Here is a 21,653-nt window from a genome sequence, read left to right as displayed (position 1 = left end):
AGTACATCTGAGACTTACTGTATTTTATACTGTCTGTCCACCCCATACCTTACCCTACCCCACTTGTCTGATCCGCAGTGCATCCTAGTGCACTGAAAACTCTGCATTAGAGAAACTGCTGACACCTGCATGTCCCACAAAGATCTGACTGCAGACCCTTTACTGAAACACATCTGAACATCGCACTGAAGAGCTGGGGAATGCTGATAGCTTGACAGCATCCTGGATGTGGCTGAGGGCCTGGGGACCCCCATGCTTCTCACTTCCTGGGGAATCATCAGTCATCTCCTTATCCTGGGCACAACCTCTCCATCTGGGAGCTGAGCAAAATCAGAGGGTCACTGGGGCAACGGTGGGGGGCTCAGTGAGCAGGACTCTTGGCACTCCGGTCCCCTTAAACCAGCAGATGGCTCTGTTTTTCTGTTTTATTATTTGGCCTTCCACCTAAGACTTCATTTAAAGAAAAGGCTCTCCAGCTAAAAAGGAAAAAAAGTAAGTTAAAAAACCACCAAAGCCTATGCCCGGTAAGGTCCCTCTAACCATTACAGCTAACTTTCTTTAAATCTGTATTTTGTGTGGGAAAAAGTCCTCTCAAAGGGAGGGCCTGAGCCAGGCTACCTGGAAAAGGTGAGGCTTTGAGCTGAACTTAGCTGCGAGAGGCTCCGTGCATTTAGGATTGGGGCTGAGCCAGGGAGCCTGCCTCAGGCAGGAAGGCAGGGAGCGAGGGTGACGCTGCTGGGGGAGATGAGAGGTACTATGCCACTCACTGGACAGATGAAAAGGCACCTTGAAAACCAAGGTCAAGAATATCCACGTGGAGCTGACAGCAAGAAATTGGCTGATGTTTGAAGAGTTATGTGATAAAAAGAGAGCCACTGGTTAGATGACCGTGGCTCAGCATGGAGGACAGGCTGAGGAGACGTGCTGCAGTCACTTGTGCCTGTGGTCCGGCCCTACAAGGGCAGCTGCAGAACTAAAGGCTCAACTTGAATGAGGACTTCAAACTCAACCTCCAGCTCAAACCTGGGCCATGAAGATGCCCAGGACAGGATTAGAACTCAGATTCACCCACCAGTCTGAGAACTCAATCCTGTCCTTTTGGCTGAGACTGTTTTCCCAAGGATGGTACCCACAATGTCATGCCTGCCACACACACCCTAAATTTCTCACCCCTCTACCATTCAGGATTCCCACATCCTAGGAGGGTCTCAGGTGGTGTGAAAGGTCGTCCTGGGGACATCCCAAGAGAAATCAAAACGTGGAGTGGAACTCAAGGTGCCTGGAAGAGAAGTGCATTCGTGCTTCCTCCAAGAAAGAGGATTCAATCACATTTCGGCAATTAGCCCAAACCCCCTTCCATTCCCCCCACCGGCTGGCCAGCTGGCACTCCAATTCAAGCTTCTTTTCTTCAAACACCACACACCCTACGATATCCTCCAAGGCCTTTGTGGAAACTGGCAGTTGGTGCTGCCAGACAGGTATGGGGCTTCCAACTGGAATTCAGTTACGCTCTGCATCCAACTTCCCCTTATCTGGAAATCCAAACAGCCAAGAAACTCGCACAACATCACTGGCCGACTTCCAGCATAGAGTGTGACACCAATGACAAGGAACTCATCTCGCGTGCCGGTGTTATTCGACTGACAATGAATGACTAAAATGCTGTACTGAAAAGAATTCTGAACCCGGCCGGAAGGAAGAAGAGTTACTGAGATCCACCTTCTGACGTGAGGGGCGTCAGCATGTGCTCCAAGCATCTGTCATCTGTCCTGGGCACCAGGACTTGCCTTCGGATTGGATTCTGACTCTTGAGCTTCATCACATACCAGACATGTGACTTCGGAAAGTCACAAAAGCCACTTACCTGCCTTTTCATCAACAACACGGGTGGTAACTCTGGTTGTCGCTCTCTCAGGACTGCTGGGAGATGCCAATGAGCTCATGTACAGGAGGCTGTTCTTCAACATGTCCAGTGTGGGGAGTTATTATATTTAAGAGATTACAGTTCCTCTCCACAAGAGTGGCCCTGAGGCACTACATGATCCTGAAGAGGCTTCTAAATCAACAAAGAATCAGTACAAGCGTGGTGGCTGCGAGTAGTGGCAGCCCTTGGGGAGGCGGGCCTCGAATCCCAACTTGGGAAAGAGCTCATGGCCTGGTTCTCTGTTTCCATGTCACAAAGGACAAAGGGAAGCTAGGATCCCTGAGTTTTCACCAGTTCTTCCCAATGCTGCCTGGCAACGGGCCATGGGCACACACTGCCCGGAGAGAGACCTGAATGCTCAAGGCCATAGGGCCCTGTTGGCAAACTGATAGGGCCAACCACCTCTTCCCAGCAGCAGTTGGTTGGAAGAAAAGCCATGATATCGCTGCCAGAAGACCACCCACAGGGGGCTTGTCAGAGGGCCCAGGGGAAGGGTCTCCAGGCAACCCCAAAGCCAAAGACATCTCTTCCACTGACCTGTTTTTATAACCACATTGGGTCACCCTGCAGGCAAACACCGCACTTTCCAGGTGAGAGCTCCATGTTTTTGGAAGACTGAGTCGTGCAGGGTCCAGATGAGTGTGAGCATGCCGGCACCCAGGGTGACTGCACTGATGGGGGAGCAGAGCCGCTACCTCGAGCTCAAGCGTCCAAGTGGGGAAAGAGTTTGTGTGGACACCACATGTAGTGAGTGTGCTTCACCTTACACAACCGGCATGCTTTGGAAGGCTGTCTCCAAGGAAGCCCTGTTTTGCCGGAGCCTTCCTGTGATGTAACGTAGGAGCACAGGGACAGGAGTGAGACATGTACAATTCGGAGTCTCAGAGTGTCCGCCAATCACTGTAACTCTGGAGGCATGATCCACCACCCACCAAGCTGTTTCCTCTTCTGTAAAGTGAGGCTAAAATCACCCCACAGAACTGATGACAGGACCATCAATAATAATTACTAATAACCAGAGATAAGACACATCATGAAAATGACCACTGTTTACAGGGGCGATGCGCCTCCCAGTGCCACGCTGGGCACTCTGCCCACGTTCTGTCTAATCCTGCCCAAGCCCCACAGGCTCCTGAACAGGGCAGTTGGCAGGGGGTGGGGAGGGGGTCTGCTTTAAGATTGAGTATCTATTTTGCAACCACTGCCTGATAGCTCCCCACACACAAAGCGCTCCCTGAGCACACCCCACAGAGCACACTCCATCCCAGAACCTCGTCTCATTTCATGGATGTGGGTTATTCTCATTTTACAGATAAAGACATTGAGGCAGGCGGATACTCCTCCACCTGCCCAACTAGTGGGTCACATCACAAATTAACGAGCATCTGTCTCCCAAGCACCAGACCTGGGTCCCGTCGGGTGAGGCAGAGACTCAAGCGGCCACAAGTGTGTGTGGTCTCTGGAGCCTGGCTCTTGGGGGTTGAGCACTGGGTCTTCCATGCTGTGTGAGTCTGGAAAAGTCCTTTAACTTCCCTGGAGCCTAGTTTTTCTTCTCTTTTCTTTTTTTTTTAACATTTTTTTATTGAGTAATAGTCATTTTACCATGTTGTGTCAAATTCTAGAGTAGAGCACAATTTTTCAGTTATACATGAACATACATATATTCATTGTCACATTTTTTTTCGCTGTGAGCTACCACAAGATCTTGTATATATTTTCCTGTACTATACAGTATAATGGAGCCTAGTTTGTCAACTGCAAAATGGATCCTACCTGCCTAGCAGGGTTGGTCGCAGGAATTAAATTACTCTACACATGCAAAGCACTTAAGACCAAGGCCCAGCACAGACTAAGAGCCAAAGAAATGTCAGCTGCTATCAATGTTCATTGCTCACATCTTCCAAAAGGAAGACCTGGACTTGCCTGGGTTCCCCTCCCCTCCACTTTCTGTCTTCCTTGAGGCCCAGGGGCAATGTCCCCTCCAGGAAGACCTCCCAATCTCTCAAGCAGCTGGAGACACCCCTCTCTGGACTGCCTTCAGATTCTACCTGTGTCCCTCTCCCAGCACTGACCATGATCTGCCCACTGAATTGTCAATTGATCTGTCTGCCCTTCTGGACGACAACCAACTTGATCCTCACCCAGCTTTGTAACCCCTTGGTGCTATGCCTCTGGTAGGACCTACATGACAATAATCGGTAGCCCCCCCACTGCAGGTTTCCACTTCTTTTCACACAAGCAATCACTTACCAAACTGAGGGCTCAAGGGTGACAGGCATGGCGCTAAGCACTGCTCACCTGCACTGCTAATGGAAACTGCGCCTTGACCTTTGTTTTATGGATAGGTAAACTGAGGCTCATCAGGGCTAAGCAATTAATGCCAGCTGGGCCAGGACGCGAGCAGTCAACCTGACCCCAGCAGACTGCCTAGTCAGCCTCTACTCTGTCTCTGCTTCTTTCTCTTCTTTTGTGTGTAGGGGGGCAGGCGGGGGGCGGGTACACCATGGACCAGGAAGGCATCTTTTTGCACAAAGCGAGGCATATAATTTCTCTCATACTGGCAACAATTAGTAGCAAACCAACAGGCCTGTGAACTGGATGGCTCTGATGCACCCTGTCCCTCCTCCTGGTGTCACCAGCACTAACCCACTGACACAGAACTCAAATGCCACCTGACTGACAGCCTGGCTTCCACCTTCTTCCCTCTTCCCCTCAAGGGCCCCCAGAACCAATAGGGGAAGTTGGTTGCTAATGGCAACGGCCTTGGGAGCAAGGTGAGACCTAGCAGCCTGCTGCTGAGGGCTAGAGGGAAATTTTCAACAGCCTCTGGGGCCCCTTTCCATCAATTAGGGGAGCCTCTTCCCTGCCTGGGACTCAGTTTCCTCTTCTGTAAGAAGCGAGTGCTGCTCTCCATGATCCTGGTTATAGAGCTGAGAAGGGTTAAGGGAATCCAGCCAATCAGGCCTCTGGGGGCGTCTTGCATGAATACAGATGGGCTGGCAAGTGTCTTTAAAAAACAGGAACGCCTCTCAGCACCCTAGCTCAGCAGACCACCCCCCAAACTATTTACACTCAGGGGCTGCACACCGGGGTGCCCAAGCTGGGTCTGCTGTGCTGAGCCTGTTCCGAGCTGCATGGGATTTGGGTCCACTAGAGCTAGGGCGATCACTATTTCCATCCCATCGTCTCTACCAGACTGTGAGCCTACTCGACAGGAAATACAGGCTATTAATTATGCTTCCCCTTAAAGCTGGTGCCCGAGAAGTTCCCAAGAAGTTTACTGCAAGGCTCAGAGGGCCAATGGGCACTGGGCTAGGAGCCACCTTCACGGAGTACCAAGCAGTCCGAGCAGCTTCTGGGAGCAGTGAGCACAGACATGGAGCAGCTAAGAGGTGGGGGCAGCACCGCGGGCAGGCAGCGGCACACAGGGTGCCTGGAGCCAGTGGTCAGAGCAGCCAGGTGACTGGCAGGCCTGAGCCCCTACTCCTACAGCTCCTCAAAGGGGACGTGGGCTCTGGGAAGAGGGCCCCCCTAAGCAAACACCCTGGGAAACTGTCTCATCCCAGTTACCTTTGTTATTAATCCTCTCAGCAAGCCTCAAAGGGCAGAGTCATCAATTCCTTTAGGCACCCAGGCCCTGCCCATTCCACCCTCCAGTTCATGACCTGTCCAAGCCTTTCCGGGATTATCAGTGCCAACAACCTAACATTTTCCAGAATGAAATTTGTCCATCAACCACCCTCAACCATCCTGTGATGGATGCTTACATTTCCCCATCTCACAGGTGAAGATGCTGAGGCTCAGAGAATGGAAGCAGTCAGTGAAACTGTACCACATGGAGCAAGCTTCCCCTCTCTCCTCCAGCCTCTACCCGATCTGGCAGTGAGGATGCCAAGCAAGCCCACACTCCCCATCAGGGGACCTGCCAGGAGTGCCAAGCACTCAGCCCTGGCCCCGCAAGAACTCTACCCAATGTCTCAAATACCCACCCAATCCAACTTGGGATGTCAAGGAGCTGACTGACTATTAGGGAATGAGTTTGCTTTAAAATGTTTTCAGTCCTCATTCTGTGAAAAGGACCATAGCCTGAGCACAAGCACAAAGATCAAACTTGGGTTTGGGGGGGGGGGTCGGGCACCCACTGGGGAGACATCAGCGGCCACGTGGCACCCCACCTCCTCAGCATAACCTAGGAGTCTAACCTTACAACAGATAACCTTGTCCTGTGGCAAAACAAACAGGGGGTCAGTAGACACTGACCCAGCCACCCTCTTCAGGTCAGCTCCCTGAACTACCCACCAGCTTTCTGCCATGTAGTTCTCCACTTGTCAGCAGATGCATTCAGGGCCTGCTTCTGTCCCCACATCCTGAGATGTTGGGCAGAACCCTCTGATCAGAGCCTAGAGGGCTCAATGTGCTCAGCATCGTGGCAATAATCATCACGGGGCATCTCACTTGAATTTCACAACAGCCTGACCAAGAAATGTCACCACCATTTTACTGATGGGGAAACTGAGGCTCAGACAGGGAGGCGGGCTCCAAGAGGGTACGTGATACACAGATATGCTAAACAGAAAACCCCAGAGGTGGGTGACAAATCTTTGTTTGGAGTCACACGACATAAACCCATTCATTCAATCATTTAGCAAAGACACATGATATTATGCAAAGTATTATGCAAGACCCACCAGTCTTGTACCCATGCTGGTACGCAGGCATCTCTACCTCATCTCCATGGGATTCCCTGTCACTTGGTTGAAGCTGCTATGGGACAGCTCAGCTACTAGCCCCCTTTCCTTTCCAGCAAGTGTGAAGGAGCAGGTCACAGGAAATAGGTCCCAGAAAACCACCTTATGAGAGAGGGGACACCAGCCATGGTCTCCCTCCAGAAGCCTCCAGTTCCTAGGCAGACAAGATGATGGCGCCAAGAACTTGAGAGCCCACACAGAAACCGTTTTTTACATAGTACTAGCTTTTAAAGAGAGATGCACAGCCAGAGGCTTTCCTTTGGACTTTATCTTAACTTGACAGGCGGCTGTGGTGGCCCTGCCTACAACTGGAGACCGGGCAGTAAAACCCTGTCCACTGGGCAGCAAGAGCAAGGCCAGACCCGTGCCATCAGAGGAGGCACGAGTGGTGCTGACCACACTCAGGGGCCTGCAAGGGAAGGAGGAGGGGAGGGGTAGAGGGGAAGAAAGGGAGGAGGAGGAGGGGTCAGGGAGGGGAGGGAGAGGAAAGAGCCTTTGTGCAGACCTCCCTTCCCCTACCACAATCCCCAAGAGCAACAATCAGTTATGCAAATAGTGACCCCTCCCCCAGCCTGGGTCATCCACCACTCCGAGGCCCCCTCCCACTCCCTCTGGGTCTTGAGGTTTGTCTCTGCTGTCAGTCTGTCTCTATCTCTCTCTCTCTCTCTCTCTCTCTCTCTCTCTCTCTCTCTCTCTCACACACACACACACACACACACACACACTCACTCACTCAGGTACACAGGCCATGAGACCTTGCCTATTCAAAGAAACCTGCCCCTGCCCCCCCGCCCCCTCCCCCTCCCATCACAAAGTAATTGAACACACTGCACTTTTCTACTTCATCTCGTTAATTCTCCCAATGAAATACAATAACCTAAAGAGAAAACGCTGGCTTCAAGGTGTCACCCTCCACAGGAGGTCAGTCTGGACCCTTGTCATCCACAGGGAAAGCCACAGCCAGGTGACAACTTCCGGCTGGGGGCTCTTATCCCACTGATCTTTCTTCGTAAGATACATACTTCTGATTGTTTCAGTTTCAAATTACCGTCAGTGTCTAAATTGGGAATCCCAGCTCCACCACCACCCCCACTTCAGAGGTGGATATTCAAAGCAGGACTTATTGACAAACGGCGATGCAAATCTGTCCCATAAACCTGGACACGCTCAACACACACACCAAGGCCACTGTCCATCCCAGGAGCTTCCATCCAAACAAGAACCAGGGATGGAGTGTTACCTGTCATCATAGCCTGGAGATGGCAAACAATGACCACGATAATGATGACAGACATCTGTGGGCACAGGCAGACCTGGCGCCTGTTACATCTCTAGTTAAGCTTCTGCCAGCTTTGAAATAAAGATCGTTAAAAGACAAAGCCTCAATGTTTTCTATGAGCCCTGCCTACAGAATGGTAAAGGTTTCTCTTACCTTCTGGGCAAATGGGTCCCAAACCAAGGACACTTAAAACATTCTACTCTGAGAATGCCAAAGGGTGGGCCACAGGGACTGCCTTTAGAGCGGGCCACAGGCCTCTGCTCATTCCATTACTGGGTTCTCATTATATGAAAGTGCAACCCCCTTTCCCCTGGAAAGCTCCCCAACTCCCAAAACCCACTGTGGTCCTGGCCTTCTCCACAAGGGATGCCCCCAGGCCTCGCCTGATAAGCCCTCAAAGTCACTCTACAAACCAGAAGGGCTGAAGTGCTCCAACTAGTCCAACCTCCAAGACTCTGCTTGCTGAGTGCTTACTGTATACAGCACACTGTCCTGTGTTCCTCACGTACTTAACCCTGAAAAGCGAGCCTTAAGCACTGCTACCATCAGTTTTTTGCAGATGAAGAAGCTGAGGCTTGGAGAAGTATCAGGGCCACATAGGGACACTGAGGAAGAGTGCCCACTCCCCTACTCTCCAGCACCAGAACTGGGCTCTCGTCTCTGCTGGAGTATTCCCAGCAGCAGAAACTTACGAGACAAGTTTTACAAATTTAACTGTCTTAATGTTATAATGGGCCCTTGGGGCTTCGGATAAAATTCCTACAGACAGAATCATACATAAATTTGAAAAAGCATATCTCAGACAAGTTAGATGGAGTATGAATGACACATACTTTCTAGTGGGTCAGAAGATAAAAAGTGACTTTGGTGACAGCATTTAGGATGCTGATGCCACAAATGCATATGAAAACCTAGAATAAGATATTTTATGCAAGTTGAGGGCAGAATAGAGTATTTCTAAACTTATATGTTATCTTCTATGACATATGATTTTAAATGCACGTAATTAAATTAGTAACTTAAATATTTTAAGTAAGGAAAACCACTCCAGCAACAATGAAGCCACCCCGACCAGCCACGGTCCTGCTCTGCCTCTCAGATGCACACAGGCTCAGTGAACCCCTCTGCAGGTCTCAGTCCCCCCTCCCCCGTCTGATGCCCTGGGCCACACACCCAGGAAGCACATGCCCTCAGCCTCTGGCCATCAGTTCAGAAACTAGGCACTGGAGTTCCCATTTTCATCATGAAAAATGGAATCAAGCCCATCCTTTTCCAAATTCTCAGCAAATTAAGTTAATTGGATAGATTTTTCCCCCAACGTTCAGTTTTTCTCCCCTAATCTTTACTTAACCCCCTAAGTGATTGCTACCACTTCCTTAAAGAGGATTAAGACAATCCTGTAACAAAGGTGGGTATTTCGGTACCCAGAAGTGTGGGTTTGGCTCTTTTAGAATTTAGCACGTCCTTATTTCTAGGTGTTGCACACAAAACTCGTGACCAAAAAGGCCCCAGAACCACTCAGAGCAGGAGACAGAGGAGTTTCACCAGGGAAGGAGGTCCCCCAGCTACAGCCCCGGACCCCTCTAACTAGGGTAGCAGGTTCCTCCAATAACACGGTTCCCTCTGAAGAAGTTACCAACAGCCGCGCCAAACTTCAAAACTAACCACCACCTTTGGGGGCCGGGCCCCCGTATGGCTCCTTTCAGTCTGAGTGCTGACAGCCAGGCTGGGACCCACCAGCTACTTTTGTATCATGGGGAGCAGAGGCGGCAGGGGCCTTGGAGGCTGGAGGCTCCAGTCAAGTTTCGCTGGTGAATGGCGGGGGGCACAAAGGAAGGAACCGCTGGGGGAGGGGAGGCCGCAGAGCTGGAGGGCTGGGACAAAGGGGACAAGAGACAAAGGGACAGGAAAAGGGAGACTGCTTTCTACTCCGAGGAAGGAACTCTCCACTGAGCCTAATATTTCAGCCACACTTTTCCAGGCAATACAGGCATGAGCACAGGTTTTAGGAGACGGTGGCTTCAGGTGTCCCCGACACCCCTCCTGCCTCAGCTGCATGCTGGTTTTCCCCATGCCCCACTCCGGACTGTCCAGGCCCCCTCCTCAGCCCACTTGTTCAAAGTCAGTGAGGCTGCCTTTGATCGGCTGCCTCTCTTCAGCCCCGATCTGCCACCCTGTAGAGAGACAAAGAGTTATTTATTTGGAAAAAAGAAAAACCCTCCAAGTGTCAGCCAGTGACAGACATGATACTCTCCACACAGGAGCAGGGAGACAGGAGCAAGGTGGAGGGTCTTCCAGCCTGCGGGGGCTTTCACCAGCAGCGCACACCCCGGGCCCCATTATGTACCCGCTCAGATGCACTCCAAAATCCCACTTGCTTGGCCTGTCAGGGTTTTTCCCTTAAGACTCCTGCCTACCTCACCGGGAGGTTGTGATGATTCACCCATAGAGAAGGTGAGCGTGCCCAGCACCAGGACGAGGTCTGCAATAAAGACGGCAAAATCTGAATCGTGGGCAAGGTCAGGCCAGAAAGACCCTGAATGTCTGGTTCTCAGTTGGGGCCCTCTGTCCTACAGTCAGGGAAACGTTGGAGCTGTCTTCATTGTAGTCCTGATTTATTTTATTTTGATTCTGGTTAAATTTTGATTTTAGTAAGGGAGACACAGGACGCCATCACATTTTACATTAACAAAGCAAATCTGGCATCCACACGGAGGCCAAGCCAATCAAGGGGCAGTTTAAGGGTGAGGCCAGGAGGCCGGCTGTCACCACCGGCAAGGACAGCAGAGAAAGCCAGGGCCGAATGGAGCTGCCCCTTCAATAGACCACAGCTCTTCTACGCAAAACAAGCTCAATTCCTTCCTTCTGTGCCACCACCCAAGCCCTTACCCAGGCCAGAGTCCTGCTTCTCTGGACACCACTCCCTTCACCCAAAGAACAGAGGACCTACAGTGTGCCAGACATGACACAGGGCAGTAGGGTACCTGCCCTCCCACAAAAGTGTCACTCATAACCCATCAAGTGCCTCACATCCACCATTATAAAACCAAAACTTCTATGAGCACCGACAGTGTGCCAGGCACTGCGGGCTCACACATTTGTTGGGGCCTGGGGAGGGAGGGACACTCCCAGTCCCACAGTGGTGACAATGGGGGCTTGAGGAGTGGTAGAGCCTATACCTAGGAGGGAGAAGGGAGCCAGACCAATCAACCAGAGACAGGCTGGGAGAGCTGCTCCAGGCTCCTCCTCCCTCTGTGAGCTGGGCTGGGCCAGGCTGGGCTGCGCTGGGTAGCCAGGAAGCCACGATGACTATGGCTCCTGCATCAGGTCATGGGTAGACCCTCCCCAAGAGCAGCAGATGCTGCTGTTCCCTAGGGGAGTGGCCCTGTCTGTGGCCTAGACAGGCTAAATCATACCTCCCCGCCCTCTTCCCTCCACTCCTGGCAGCTCCTCCCCATGGTTCCTCCTCACCTCCCCCCACCCACTGGCCCAAGTCCCAGCTACACCACTAGGGACAGGCCCCGCACTGGCTGACCAAATAATGAGACCAAGGATCAGGCCACAATTGGCTCTGGGTCAGAACCAGCTTCTGTCCTCATGAAAAGAACTCCGTGGTGACACATGCTCCACGTTAAAAACATTTTCAAGAAGAAAAAAAAAGGGAGTAGGAAAGAAGCCATGTCTATCTGAGTCTGCAAGGTAGCTCTGAACGGGACCTACGTGGCTTCCTGAAAAGCGACAGCCCAGAGTGGCCCCAGCCCATGACCCCAGCCCTCCTGGGGCAGGATATTCCAGGACTAACTCGCTGACTCACCGGAAAGGATGGCGCTGTCGCAGGCACCTGTGCCTCACAGGTGGCCTCGCCCAGCTGCAAGGCTCAGCTCCTAACCATGAGGAGGGGGATTTGTGTTTTAGGAAGAGCCCAGGAAACTTCACTCAGGTCAGAGAGAATGTAGGCCCCTGAATGATTCTTTAAAACAGCATATTCTTCATTCTTCATTCTTTCAGTTTATGTTCTTGTGGATTTGTGTTTCCCATAACTAATTCTTTAAAAATTTTCACTAAAATAACAGCCATACAAGGACATTTCTGTTCCAACTTCTCTCTTGTTCTCCTGTCTCCAAGGTACAATCAAATCATCACTTTCTCCAAACGCTCAGCCATACCTTGACGAGGTCCCAGATGGCTCAGCTCCGTGGAGCCACACACTGACGCTGGAATCACAAAGGTATCCTTTACCACCACTTTACAGAGAAAGAAGGGAACACTCAGTTAACTTTAAGCAACTGGTCCAAAAATCACAGAGCCAGCCGACGGCAGCCAGGGGGCCAGGGTAGGTGGAGGTAACAGTGGCCTCGCTGTTTTCTAATCAGGGGGCAGGGGCAGCAGGGAGAGGCCAGAATGCATTCTGGTGCCTGCCTGGGGTACAAGCTCATCAGAACCTACTGGATATGTCTTCCATTTAAAGATGCTCAGTTAGCATCTTGAAACACTTAAGGCCCAGATAAAGGGGAAGAACAGTCTGTAAGCTCAGTGAGGACAAAGATTTTGCCAGTGTCCTTCTGTCTGGAGCCACGCCTCAGCGGCATCAACCATTTGAGGAAAGACTGGAATGACTGGATGAGTATCTGGCAGAAACAAGTATCTGCTCTGACCCCTCAGTGGATTTTGGATCAAGTGTCTTCCTGAACTGATATCACCAGGACAGGCTTACTAGAAAGTGGTGGTTTAAAGAGAGTGGGCATTTCAAGTCCTAGGAAAAGCGTGAATGGCCAGCTTGGAACTAAAGAAGCTCCCCAGCCAGGGTGCGGCCAGACCTTCCCTAAGGCACAGATAAGAGCCACTCACAATTAGCAGCCACAGCAGCTGCACAAAGACCCACAGCCCAAGTCCTGAGCTGCCCCCCTGGAAACTTGTTTATCCTCCTCGGCTAAGCAAACACAAGTCTTCTCAGATAATGCAAAGGTCAACTGCAGACTTGTGTGGACTGATAAAATCGCCACCAACTCTGAATTACAGGGGGTCAAACCGTAAAATATTCCTGCACAGATAAGCAGGGGGAGTTAGAGGAATCAGAACTGGCTGTTTCCCAACATCCTAGGTTAACATCCCAGGAAGACTCAAGCTGAGTGACGCTGGTCAGGATTCCAGACCACACCCCTGCCCACCCTCTCCTCAGTCCCCTTTACAAAATGCAAAAACTGGGCAAGAGAAGAGTCACAAGGCTTTCAGCCTGAGAGGCCTCAGAAGTTGGCAAAAGGTTGGGCTAACTGAATACCAGCATTTCTGCACACGTCTCTGAGGACACTTCACGTCTGAGACTCCAACAGTGTCAGACATCTTTTTCAGAAAAGAAAGGCAAACGTCAGGGCTCAAACCAGGCAGCCACAGCTAGACATGTTCTGAGGACACCGAGGCTTCAGGGAGCCATTCAAATGCAGTCAGGGCCCTGGGAGGCGGGCAGCCTCCTGGTTCTTCCCGCTCACTCTTTCAGTCCACAAATATGAACCGAGAGTTAAGTCATCAGGTGTCAAGCCTCATGTTTAAAGGCCTTACCCCATGGGCTTAAAAATGATTGAGAAGTTTCCTAGAATCAGGTGCCATCTAAACTGAGACATGAACAATAAATAGGGTTCCCCCAGGGGAGAAAGAACGGAGGGATGTGCTCCAGCAGTCAGAACAGCCTGTGCAAAGGCCCTGATGTAGGAAGCCTGGCCCTTCCTTTCCTTAAATACAGCCTGGCAACATTTGGTAGCTAAGTCTCAGGTTCACACTTCACCCTAACAACAGAAATACACAGCCATAATTTTCATTTTCAAATGCAGAAACATTTCAAAATACTCTCTTTTTTCCCTCCTACCAACATACAAGGTCGACGACTTCCTCAACTCTCCTTACTGACCACCTTTCATTTTTGCAGTGCTCTCCTGGGAAGCAGGAGCTTCTCACTCCAGAACAGCTCACATGGACCTACAATTAGGACACATTCTAGCTCCTCACAGGCCAGTGGTCACCTCAGCGGCCTATCCGTGTCTCCAGAGCAGGCCTGGGCAGGGATGGGGGAGGGCGTGTTCCCTAATCCAATGAAGAGAGCAAACTCGATGTGCTCTGGACGGCACAGGCCAGGAAGGAAGTAGGAAGTCATCTCGAGTGCAGGAAGCCCTAGCTCATCCCTAGATGAGACCAGAGCACTCTGTTCTGGGAAAGGAAAGATGGTTTGGGGGCAGGGAGCAGGGGTGAGAACAGGGCTCTGGCCCTGTACATGGCGTGCACTGCAGACACACAAACACTTCTAACTTAAAAGCACTTGGAAGCTGTGTCCTTACCCCTGTTCCCCACCAAAAACAGACTTCAGGAAGAAAATGAATCAAGTTTTACAAGCTTCCCTTTTTACCCAGAGCTACAAATCTATCAGTGGGAAGCTTTTCAAATAAACTCTCTCCCAGCACTGTCACTTCCTTTCTTCTACTTGCCACTACCCACCCCCATACACACATACACACCCACGTGCACGCATGCACGCCACCTCTTTAACCTTGGCTGTGGATCCTGACTCTGAAAGAGAAATTCCAAATTCAGAACACACACCAATCCACCACTTGTAAATATTTCCTGCTTTTTTATTCTGCTCCCCTCATTTACTCCTGTGTCTAAACATACCCAGTACAGCTCCCTAAGCAGGAACACCTTCCCAAAAACACTGGCTACCTTTGAGCCTCTCATTCTGGCATTCCAGAAATATTTACTGGGCATCTTCTAAGGTGCTCTGCATCATTGCCTCAAAACAGTATTGCAAGTTGAGTGTAAGCTACATTTCACAGATGAGGACACTGAGGCTCAGATTAGTGAAGCAACTAGTACAGGTTACACTGTGGTAAAGGCCCTGGTGGGGATCAGAACCCAGGCTGCTTCACTTGGTTCTCTGCACCTTGGTTCCCAGCACCCCTCCCACCTCAGACAAAAAAAGCAAAACTGCCTCCTTAAAAAAAAAAAAAAGACTCATTCTAGAGCACGAACAGCTTTAATACTAAATCTTGAAAACTGGTTCTTAAAAGAGGCCATTTTAACTGGTGCTTCTAAAAGGGATCATGGAAAACCCAGCCAGAAGAAAGCAGGGCCTGTGCTTCATCAAGGACGCCATTTGTGTGGTTCCTGGAGGCACAGGGCTTAGGGCATCTTTCCCCAAGACAGGGAGGATGCCCAACAGGCCACGAGCAGCCAACAGCCTAGTGGCTGAGGTCAACCTCTCACAGCCACCAGGACTTGGAGAAGGAGAAACAAGGGCTGGGTGGCCTTTCTGCAATGGCCCCTGGACCTCTTCTAAGGCTTGAAATTCTGCATAATAGAAGCCTAGCACCTTACAGCTTACAGAGTGGGACCACGTCATGGGCTTCCAGGAGCTACGGAGGAGGTGGGGGAGATGGGAGGGCCCCTCTGCAGATGAGGCAATCCAGGCCATGTGCTGGGGGCTATGGCTAGACGCAGCTCAGATCTCACTCCCAGTTCCAAGGCTGCTCACAACCCAAATTCCAGCATATTCCAGCCTCTGCAGGGGAGGCAACAACACAGCATCCCTCAGGAAAAAAAAAAAAAAAAATGGGAAGAAGGACTTGCTTCATTTTCAAACTGGCCTACCCAATTCATCCTAAACTCTCCGCCTGGCTTTCTACACCCCCAAATCCATGAATGAGCCCTGCTTCCTGATCCCATCTTCCTCCCCAGCAAGAAGTTCCTGTCCTCTCTGGTGCTTGTGTACCCGCAACTCCTACCTAACAACTCTCTCTGTGCCTGCCTGCTGGCATCTCTCCCCCTACCTCCAACCCCAGCCCCTTTCCGTGCTGACCCTCCACACCTGGGCACCTCCTGCCCCAGCTCTCAACTTTCTTCAGCTGTAATGCAGCACAGTAAGAACTTTCATTCCACTTGTCCCCTACACTGGGTTGCTCAGTATATAAGAAAATACTTTATATAAGTCCGATGTTAACACATGTGCTATGTCTCTGAGGTCCTGCTGTGCTTCACACCCACAGTAGTGTCCTCACCAGATTGTCTCCTATTCCCTCTCACCTCCAGGGTGTCGGTCAGAAAAACCCCTGGAGGTGAGAGACTGGGGCAGACACTAAAAAGAACTCTGACTCAATGACTGAATTGCCTGAATGTGAAATCCAACTTCTCATTTAAAGCAAAGGCAAAGCTGCCAAATGCCAGGCCATCCTTCCTTCAAAAAAAGGAAGGATTTCCAACTAACCCTTTCAACCAAATCCAATGCAGCCTCTTAACTAAAATCCTCCTAACTCTGCAGAAGGGCCTTCTCGGATTATTTTCCTTCAAAAAAAAAAAAAAAACATAATTTACACATTGAATGTCTTTACTTTCCAAACCATTCAGAATTAGGGAAAGGGGGGAAAAACATGTCTGTTTCTATTTGAAACTGTCAAAATTAGCATTCAGTAATTAAAAATCACACCCTTTCTCTTAATAACCTAACCAGCATGATACAATCAGGTTGTGCCAACTCTTTAATCTAATTGACTAATTACAGATTTTAATTTAGTCAGTTACTGAACAACTGTTGACAATTTGTTTTCATTAGGGACAGAACAGAATAAATATTTAGGCTTCCAGTCACAGAGACTCCTGCGATCCACTCTCCACCGTGACCCCAACTTCAGGGCGAGCTCGGGCTCCAGCACCACCCTGACAATCAGGGATGTAATCGGCCAGCAAGCCACTTCTGGGCTCCAGCCTGTGCCCACACAAACCCTCCCACAAGTCGACCCTCTTAAGGCAAAATCCTCAAGCAAGAGCAGCGGCCTTGATCCCCAAAGTACAGGCAATTCCCAAATTCACACACGTCACTCAAGAAGTGGCAAACACTTAAACGCTGTGAAGAAAAATAAATTCAACGCTACATGTCACTGGCTTTTAAGCAACAAAATAAGTTAACAGTCAAAATAGGTTTATCTGCATTCATCTCACTGGGAAGCAAACTGTCACTGACATCTTTTTTTTTTTTTTAAAGACACATGTTTACAGGTTTCTACGGAAATGAACCAATTCTTTCTAGGTACATTTTCCCCCCAAGGTCCCTCATCTCTCAAAGCCATCCAAAAGTTTATTAAAATAACAGTGTGGTTCAAAGGCTAGGAATGGGGCAGCCCTGGGTTCACATCCTGCTCCCTTATGACTTCATAACCAAGGCTAATGACTTCACTTCTCAGAGCCTTGGTTTCCTCATCCCAAGAGTTACCAGGGTAAAAAGAGCCTCAGCCTTGTAGAGGTACAGGGACTAAATGATACGCCCAGCCCAGGGTAAGTGTGCATAAATGCTGGTCCCCACTGCTTCAGAAATCGCCTTTGTATCCCTCCCTGTCCCCGTGCTACAAATGAGGAAATTGAGGCCCAGAAAGAAGACAATGGCCAGTCAAAGGTTAGAGCTAATAAGTGGGGAAGCTTGGTTGAGAAAGATGATTTCTGGACTCACTGTCCAGTGACCCATCTCCTTCACTCGATGCCAGCTCAGAACAGGAGGGAATATGGTACTTGCGCCTTCTGCAAGTGTGTAGGGAGGGGGGCTCTGGAGCATCCTCCGGAGAAGGGAGCTGCCCACCCAAGAGCCTGCTCCTGTGGTGTCCATCCTCCAACTCGTGTTTTCTCTCACAGGAAAACTTTGCGCACACTGCCTGCACTTTGGTAGGTGACCTAGAGAGAACTCTGACCCTCCTGACTCCCAGGGGAGAAGGTGAGGGACTTCCTTCCTCAAAGACCCATCCTGGCCATCCTAGAACACACTAGAAGGAGCCACCTACATTGCTAAGTCAATGGGGGAAGTCCAGATGTTAAGTCAGAGATTCCTAGCCTGAGGATTCCAACCAGGTCTCTCAAAAACTTCAGGGATGCTGGAGCATGGCTGATTTTTTTCTTTTTTTAACTCAACAAAAACTAGGTCTGCCTCAACTAAAATGAACCCCTAAATTCCCAACGTTTTCTGTTGATTAGATTTCTATCAACCTGGTGTGCTCATGGTGGTTCCACTGAGCAGATGAGAGAGGCTCTAATCAGCAACTATACAGTTCTTGTTTTTCCTGTTTCTTCATTAAAATTAACAGTGACTCAATGTATGCAATCTATTTGTAAATAGAATATATTCAAGCACGGAGTCCTCAGAGGGTTGCAGGGGATTAATAACAGGGGCCTTCAAAGTGAAGAGATAGGGAAACTCTTCCTTAAGATAAATGAGCTCAAAGGAAGATGTCTTCTTCCCAGGCGATGTCACTGAAAAACAGCCCAGTCCCCTCTCCCCTTGGGAAGCATAACACCAGTAAGGAATCATTCAACCCACAGACAGGGCTTCAGCTTGTCCGTCCCTCTCAGGACCCACTCCCACCTAGTCCTGCCAGTCCCAGGGCTGGGCAGTGGATCACCAAAGACATAAGCAGCAAAGATGCCAAATCTGGTATTAATTTTTAGGGAGGCAGCCTGGTAGAACTTTAGTTTAAGTCCACCTTCAACACTCCTCAAGCCTTCTAGGGCCTCAGTTTCCCTTGCTACAAAATAGGAATAAAAAAGAACTTAACCCACAGGACTGCTTTGAGTACAACATGAGATAAAACCTAAAGCACTCAGAAAGGTACCCAGCATACAGTTAGCATTCAAACGTTGTTCATTGTTATCAGTTCTTCCTTCATGAACTGGGAAGACTATCCTGTCTCCTATGTTGTCTGAATAGGGTGAGAATTGAATAAGAACACTTTTCAAAAAAAACCCTGACACCATTTCAAGTGAAGCAAGCCAGAAAGAAAGAAAAATACCATATGATACCACTCATATGTGGAATGCAAAAAAAAAAAAAAAGAAAGAAAGAAAAGGACACTATGAACTCATCTACAAAACAGAAACAGACTCGCAGACATAGTAAACAATTTCATGGTTACTGGGGAAAGGGGGTGGGAAGGGATAAATTTGGGAGTTTGAGATTTACAAACGTTAGCCACTATATATAAAAACAGATTCTGAAACAAAGTCTCTGCTGTATCGCACAGAGACCTATGTTCAATATCTTGTAATAACCTTTAACGAAAAGAATACGAAAACAAATATATGTATGTATATGCATGACTGGGAAATTGTGCTGTACACCAGAAATTGACACATTGTACCTCACAGTACTTCAATTTAAAAAAATAAAAATAAATTTTAAAAACCCTGACACATAGTAAGTGCTCACTAAACACTAGTTTCCTTTGTTAAAGGAGAGATTCATCATTATTAAACCACAACGCTGTAGTTGAATAACTCACCCCTCACCAAGACACCACCACCCCAACTTCCAGCGCTTCAGCCCCCGTGAAAGTTTGCCATTCCCTAAAATCCTGGGGGCCACAGCCAAACATGGTGATTTGCACCCCCTCTTCTCTTCAAGTTCCCTTTGACAAAGAAGCTGCTAGCAAAATAATGCCAAAGACAGCATGTGGCGACAGCCAACTAGATTTAAGTTCATTTTCCGTAGCTTGGGGTCAGCATCGACTGGAGCTCTGGTGATCAGGTTTTCTGCAATTCCCTCCTCTGCGCATTAGCTCGCTGACAGAAACTGACCGTGGTATTTAAAGTGGCAGCCATCACAACTAACTCAAATTGTATTGGCTTCCCCGATGCTGAAATGCTCTGCTGAAACCATCAATTGGCCAATTCGGAGGTAACGTGGTGGCTGAAATTCCCCGTCCTGCTGTAAAACCCCTGTTTGAAGCAGCTCCGCAGCCTGGGACTTGCCTCGAAACCTGCGCCCAGAGCTGTGGCCAGAATGGCCTCGTGTAACACGAGTGGGCGCTGCCAAGAGGAAGGGCCTCCAGAGAGAGGACAACACTTGCTGCTGGAAGGCTTCTAAAAGACAGCCAGAAGACAGCGGCTGTGCACACGCCAGCACCAGGCCTGCCTGCTGGGTCGTCTGCCCCTCAGCACAGGCGGCGGGGTCGGGTGGTGCCCTGGGAAGAACACAGCATCCCCAGAAGGAAAGCAGCAGAATTCCCACTGGGTGGCACAGGCACAGACCCAGGCACCAACCTCCCAAGTGGAGGTTTTCTCAGGCCAGAGGCCCTCCACATGGCCACGACCTGCTGTGTTACCACCCTATTTCAGGCCTCAGTTTACCCATCTGTAAACTGAGAGGCTCTTTTTTGATACATGTTCTATGATTTGATGATCTGTTCACATCTGAAACAGACCACAACTTATAAACCAATTTTATATGTTCGCACCTAGCTTCAAAAAAAAGCTTGAGAGGCAGAAAAAAAGCCAAGCTTTTATTTCATATCACTTCATATCACAGACGAACAAATCAAGGCTCCGAGGGGCCAAATGACTTACCCAAGGCCACCCAAAAGAATCAGAACTTGAACCCCGACCATCCAAGTCCAAGTCCCACGTGCTGTCCACAACACTGCTTTATTCCCATTACTAACCAGTACAGGACATGCATGCAACAGGCACCCAGGAATTACTGCCCCCCAGCCAACTGCAGACCTGTCCTGCACCAGTCAGCAAAGCCACACTCTGGCCATCCCAAGAGCTCATAAAGCTGCAGCTAGCATCCCGGCAGAGGGAGGTCTGCCACCCCAGAGACAGCTCTCTCAAACAGCCTTTTGTGACTGGGAGAGAAGGATCAGAGGAAAGCCTCAGACAGGGGCCCCAGGGAGTAGCTGTGCTTCTTAAGGTCAGAGGACTGTAAAACAGAAGTGAAATGTCAGGAGCTTCACCCAAATACACAAAGAACGCCGGACACAAAGCCCGCCTCAGAGCTGTGCAAACAGCTGTCACCAGGAGGGGACAGGGAATTTGGGAGGCTGGGCCAACCTGGGTCAGAAAAGATGCCCTGAGACCTATTCCTGAGATTCTTGTCGTGGCTAGAGTCTGAGCTCTGCAGATGTTCAGACAACACCTTAACAGGGGGCCAGGGACCCCCACCTCAACTGCAGACAGGCAGGAGGAGCTGCCTTGGCCCCCCAGCAGGGACAAGCAGCAGACTTCAAGTGGGAGCCACTGCTTGTGCAGCACTCAGCAAGCGTCTGCCGTGCACCTCCCACAGGCTCGATGCACTGAGAACACGGCAGCAAACACCAAAGGCAGAGGTGCCCAGGAACCTCCAGGCCCCACTGGAAGCAAAGCAGGGAATCAATTCTCTAGAGAACCCTCGGAGGTGGAAATGACTCCTTATTACAAATCAGGAAACCAAGGTCAGAAATCGCTTGACACTTGGCCAGAGTCACACAACCTGCAGGACCCATGATTCAACTTCGGCCCTTTCTGGGCCAGTAGCTTTCAAAGTTTAGAATGAGGCCCACAATTAGGCAAATTTTATATACAAAACCCGGGGCACATGTTTATCTATAGACACCCATAAACCGCTGAAAACAGAAGTTTCCCGAAACAATGCATATGTTTACTCTGCGCCATACAGTTTCTTTTTTTGTAATTGCCAGTCATGACCCACTAAGTTGATTTCACGAGGCACTAATGGGTTACAACTCAGTTTGCAAAACAACGTGCTACCATTCGTCACTTGTCCATCTCCCTTAAAACATGTACTTAACATGCTTGATCCCTGGGCAGGGATCAGACCCTTCTCACTCCTCCAGACTGGGAGCCTAGCTCACCACCCTCAGGATTTACACAAAACTCTGCAGCAGGCCGCAGGAGCAGGGGCAGC

General features: G+C 49.8%; 1 protein-coding gene and 4 long non-coding RNA genes across 11 annotated transcripts in view; 3 read left to right on the top strand and 2 right to left on the bottom strand.

Annotated features, from left to right (window-relative positions):
- The window catches only part of SSBP3 (single stranded DNA binding protein 3), a 158,020-nt gene that overhangs the window by 123,637 nt on the left and 12,730 nt on the right, over nucleotides 1-21,653 (bottom strand). The window contains exon 1 of one of the 6 annotated variants that reach the window (XM_072974390.1): nucleotides 1,865-2,135. The exons of 4 other annotated variants lie outside the window; for them this stretch is intronic. In XM_072974390.1, coding sequence (XP_072830491.1) covers nucleotides 1,865-1,876 — 12 coding nt within the window. In that variant the 5' untranslated portion in view covers nucleotides 1,877-2,135. Of the gene's footprint in view, nucleotides 1-1,864; nucleotides 2,136-21,653 lie in introns of those variants that run through there. One more of the 6 variants, XM_072974392.1, reaches the window with a different exon arrangement.
- Nucleotides 2,242-5,976, top strand: LOC140700914 (uncharacterized). The gene is made up of 3 exons (XR_012079671.1): nucleotides 2,242-2,514; nucleotides 5,175-5,316; nucleotides 5,709-5,976. It is a non-coding gene; the product is annotated as an uncharacterized lncRNA (long non-coding RNA).
- On the bottom strand, nucleotides 9,963-11,377 carry LOC140700632 (uncharacterized). 2 transcript variants are annotated; one of them, XR_012079094.1, is made up of 3 exons: nucleotides 11,131-11,377; nucleotides 10,326-10,433; nucleotides 9,963-10,125 (listed from the first exon to the last, which is right to left on the bottom strand). It is a non-coding gene; the product is annotated as an uncharacterized lncRNA (long non-coding RNA). The 2 variants fall into 2 exon arrangements; XR_012079093.1 differs by having other exon boundaries at nucleotides 10,369-10,433.
- LOC140700631 (uncharacterized) lies at nucleotides 11,413-13,474 on the top strand. The gene is made up of 2 exons (XR_012079092.1): nucleotides 11,413-11,891; nucleotides 12,077-13,474. It is a non-coding gene; the product is annotated as an uncharacterized lncRNA (long non-coding RNA).
- LOC140700913 (uncharacterized) lies at nucleotides 17,212-18,068 on the top strand. Its single transcript, XR_012079670.1, has 2 exons — nucleotides 17,212-17,263; nucleotides 17,615-18,068. It is a non-coding gene; the product is annotated as an uncharacterized lncRNA (long non-coding RNA).

The sequence above is a fragment of the Vicugna pacos genome, chromosome 13 (genome assembly GCF_048564905.1).
Source record: "Vicugna pacos chromosome 13, VicPac4, whole genome shotgun sequence".
Taxonomy (NCBI): Eukaryota; Metazoa; Chordata; class Mammalia; order Artiodactyla; family Camelidae; genus Vicugna; species Vicugna pacos.
Note: the sequence above shows the minus strand (reverse complement) of the source record. Positions and strands in the feature narration are given on the sequence as shown.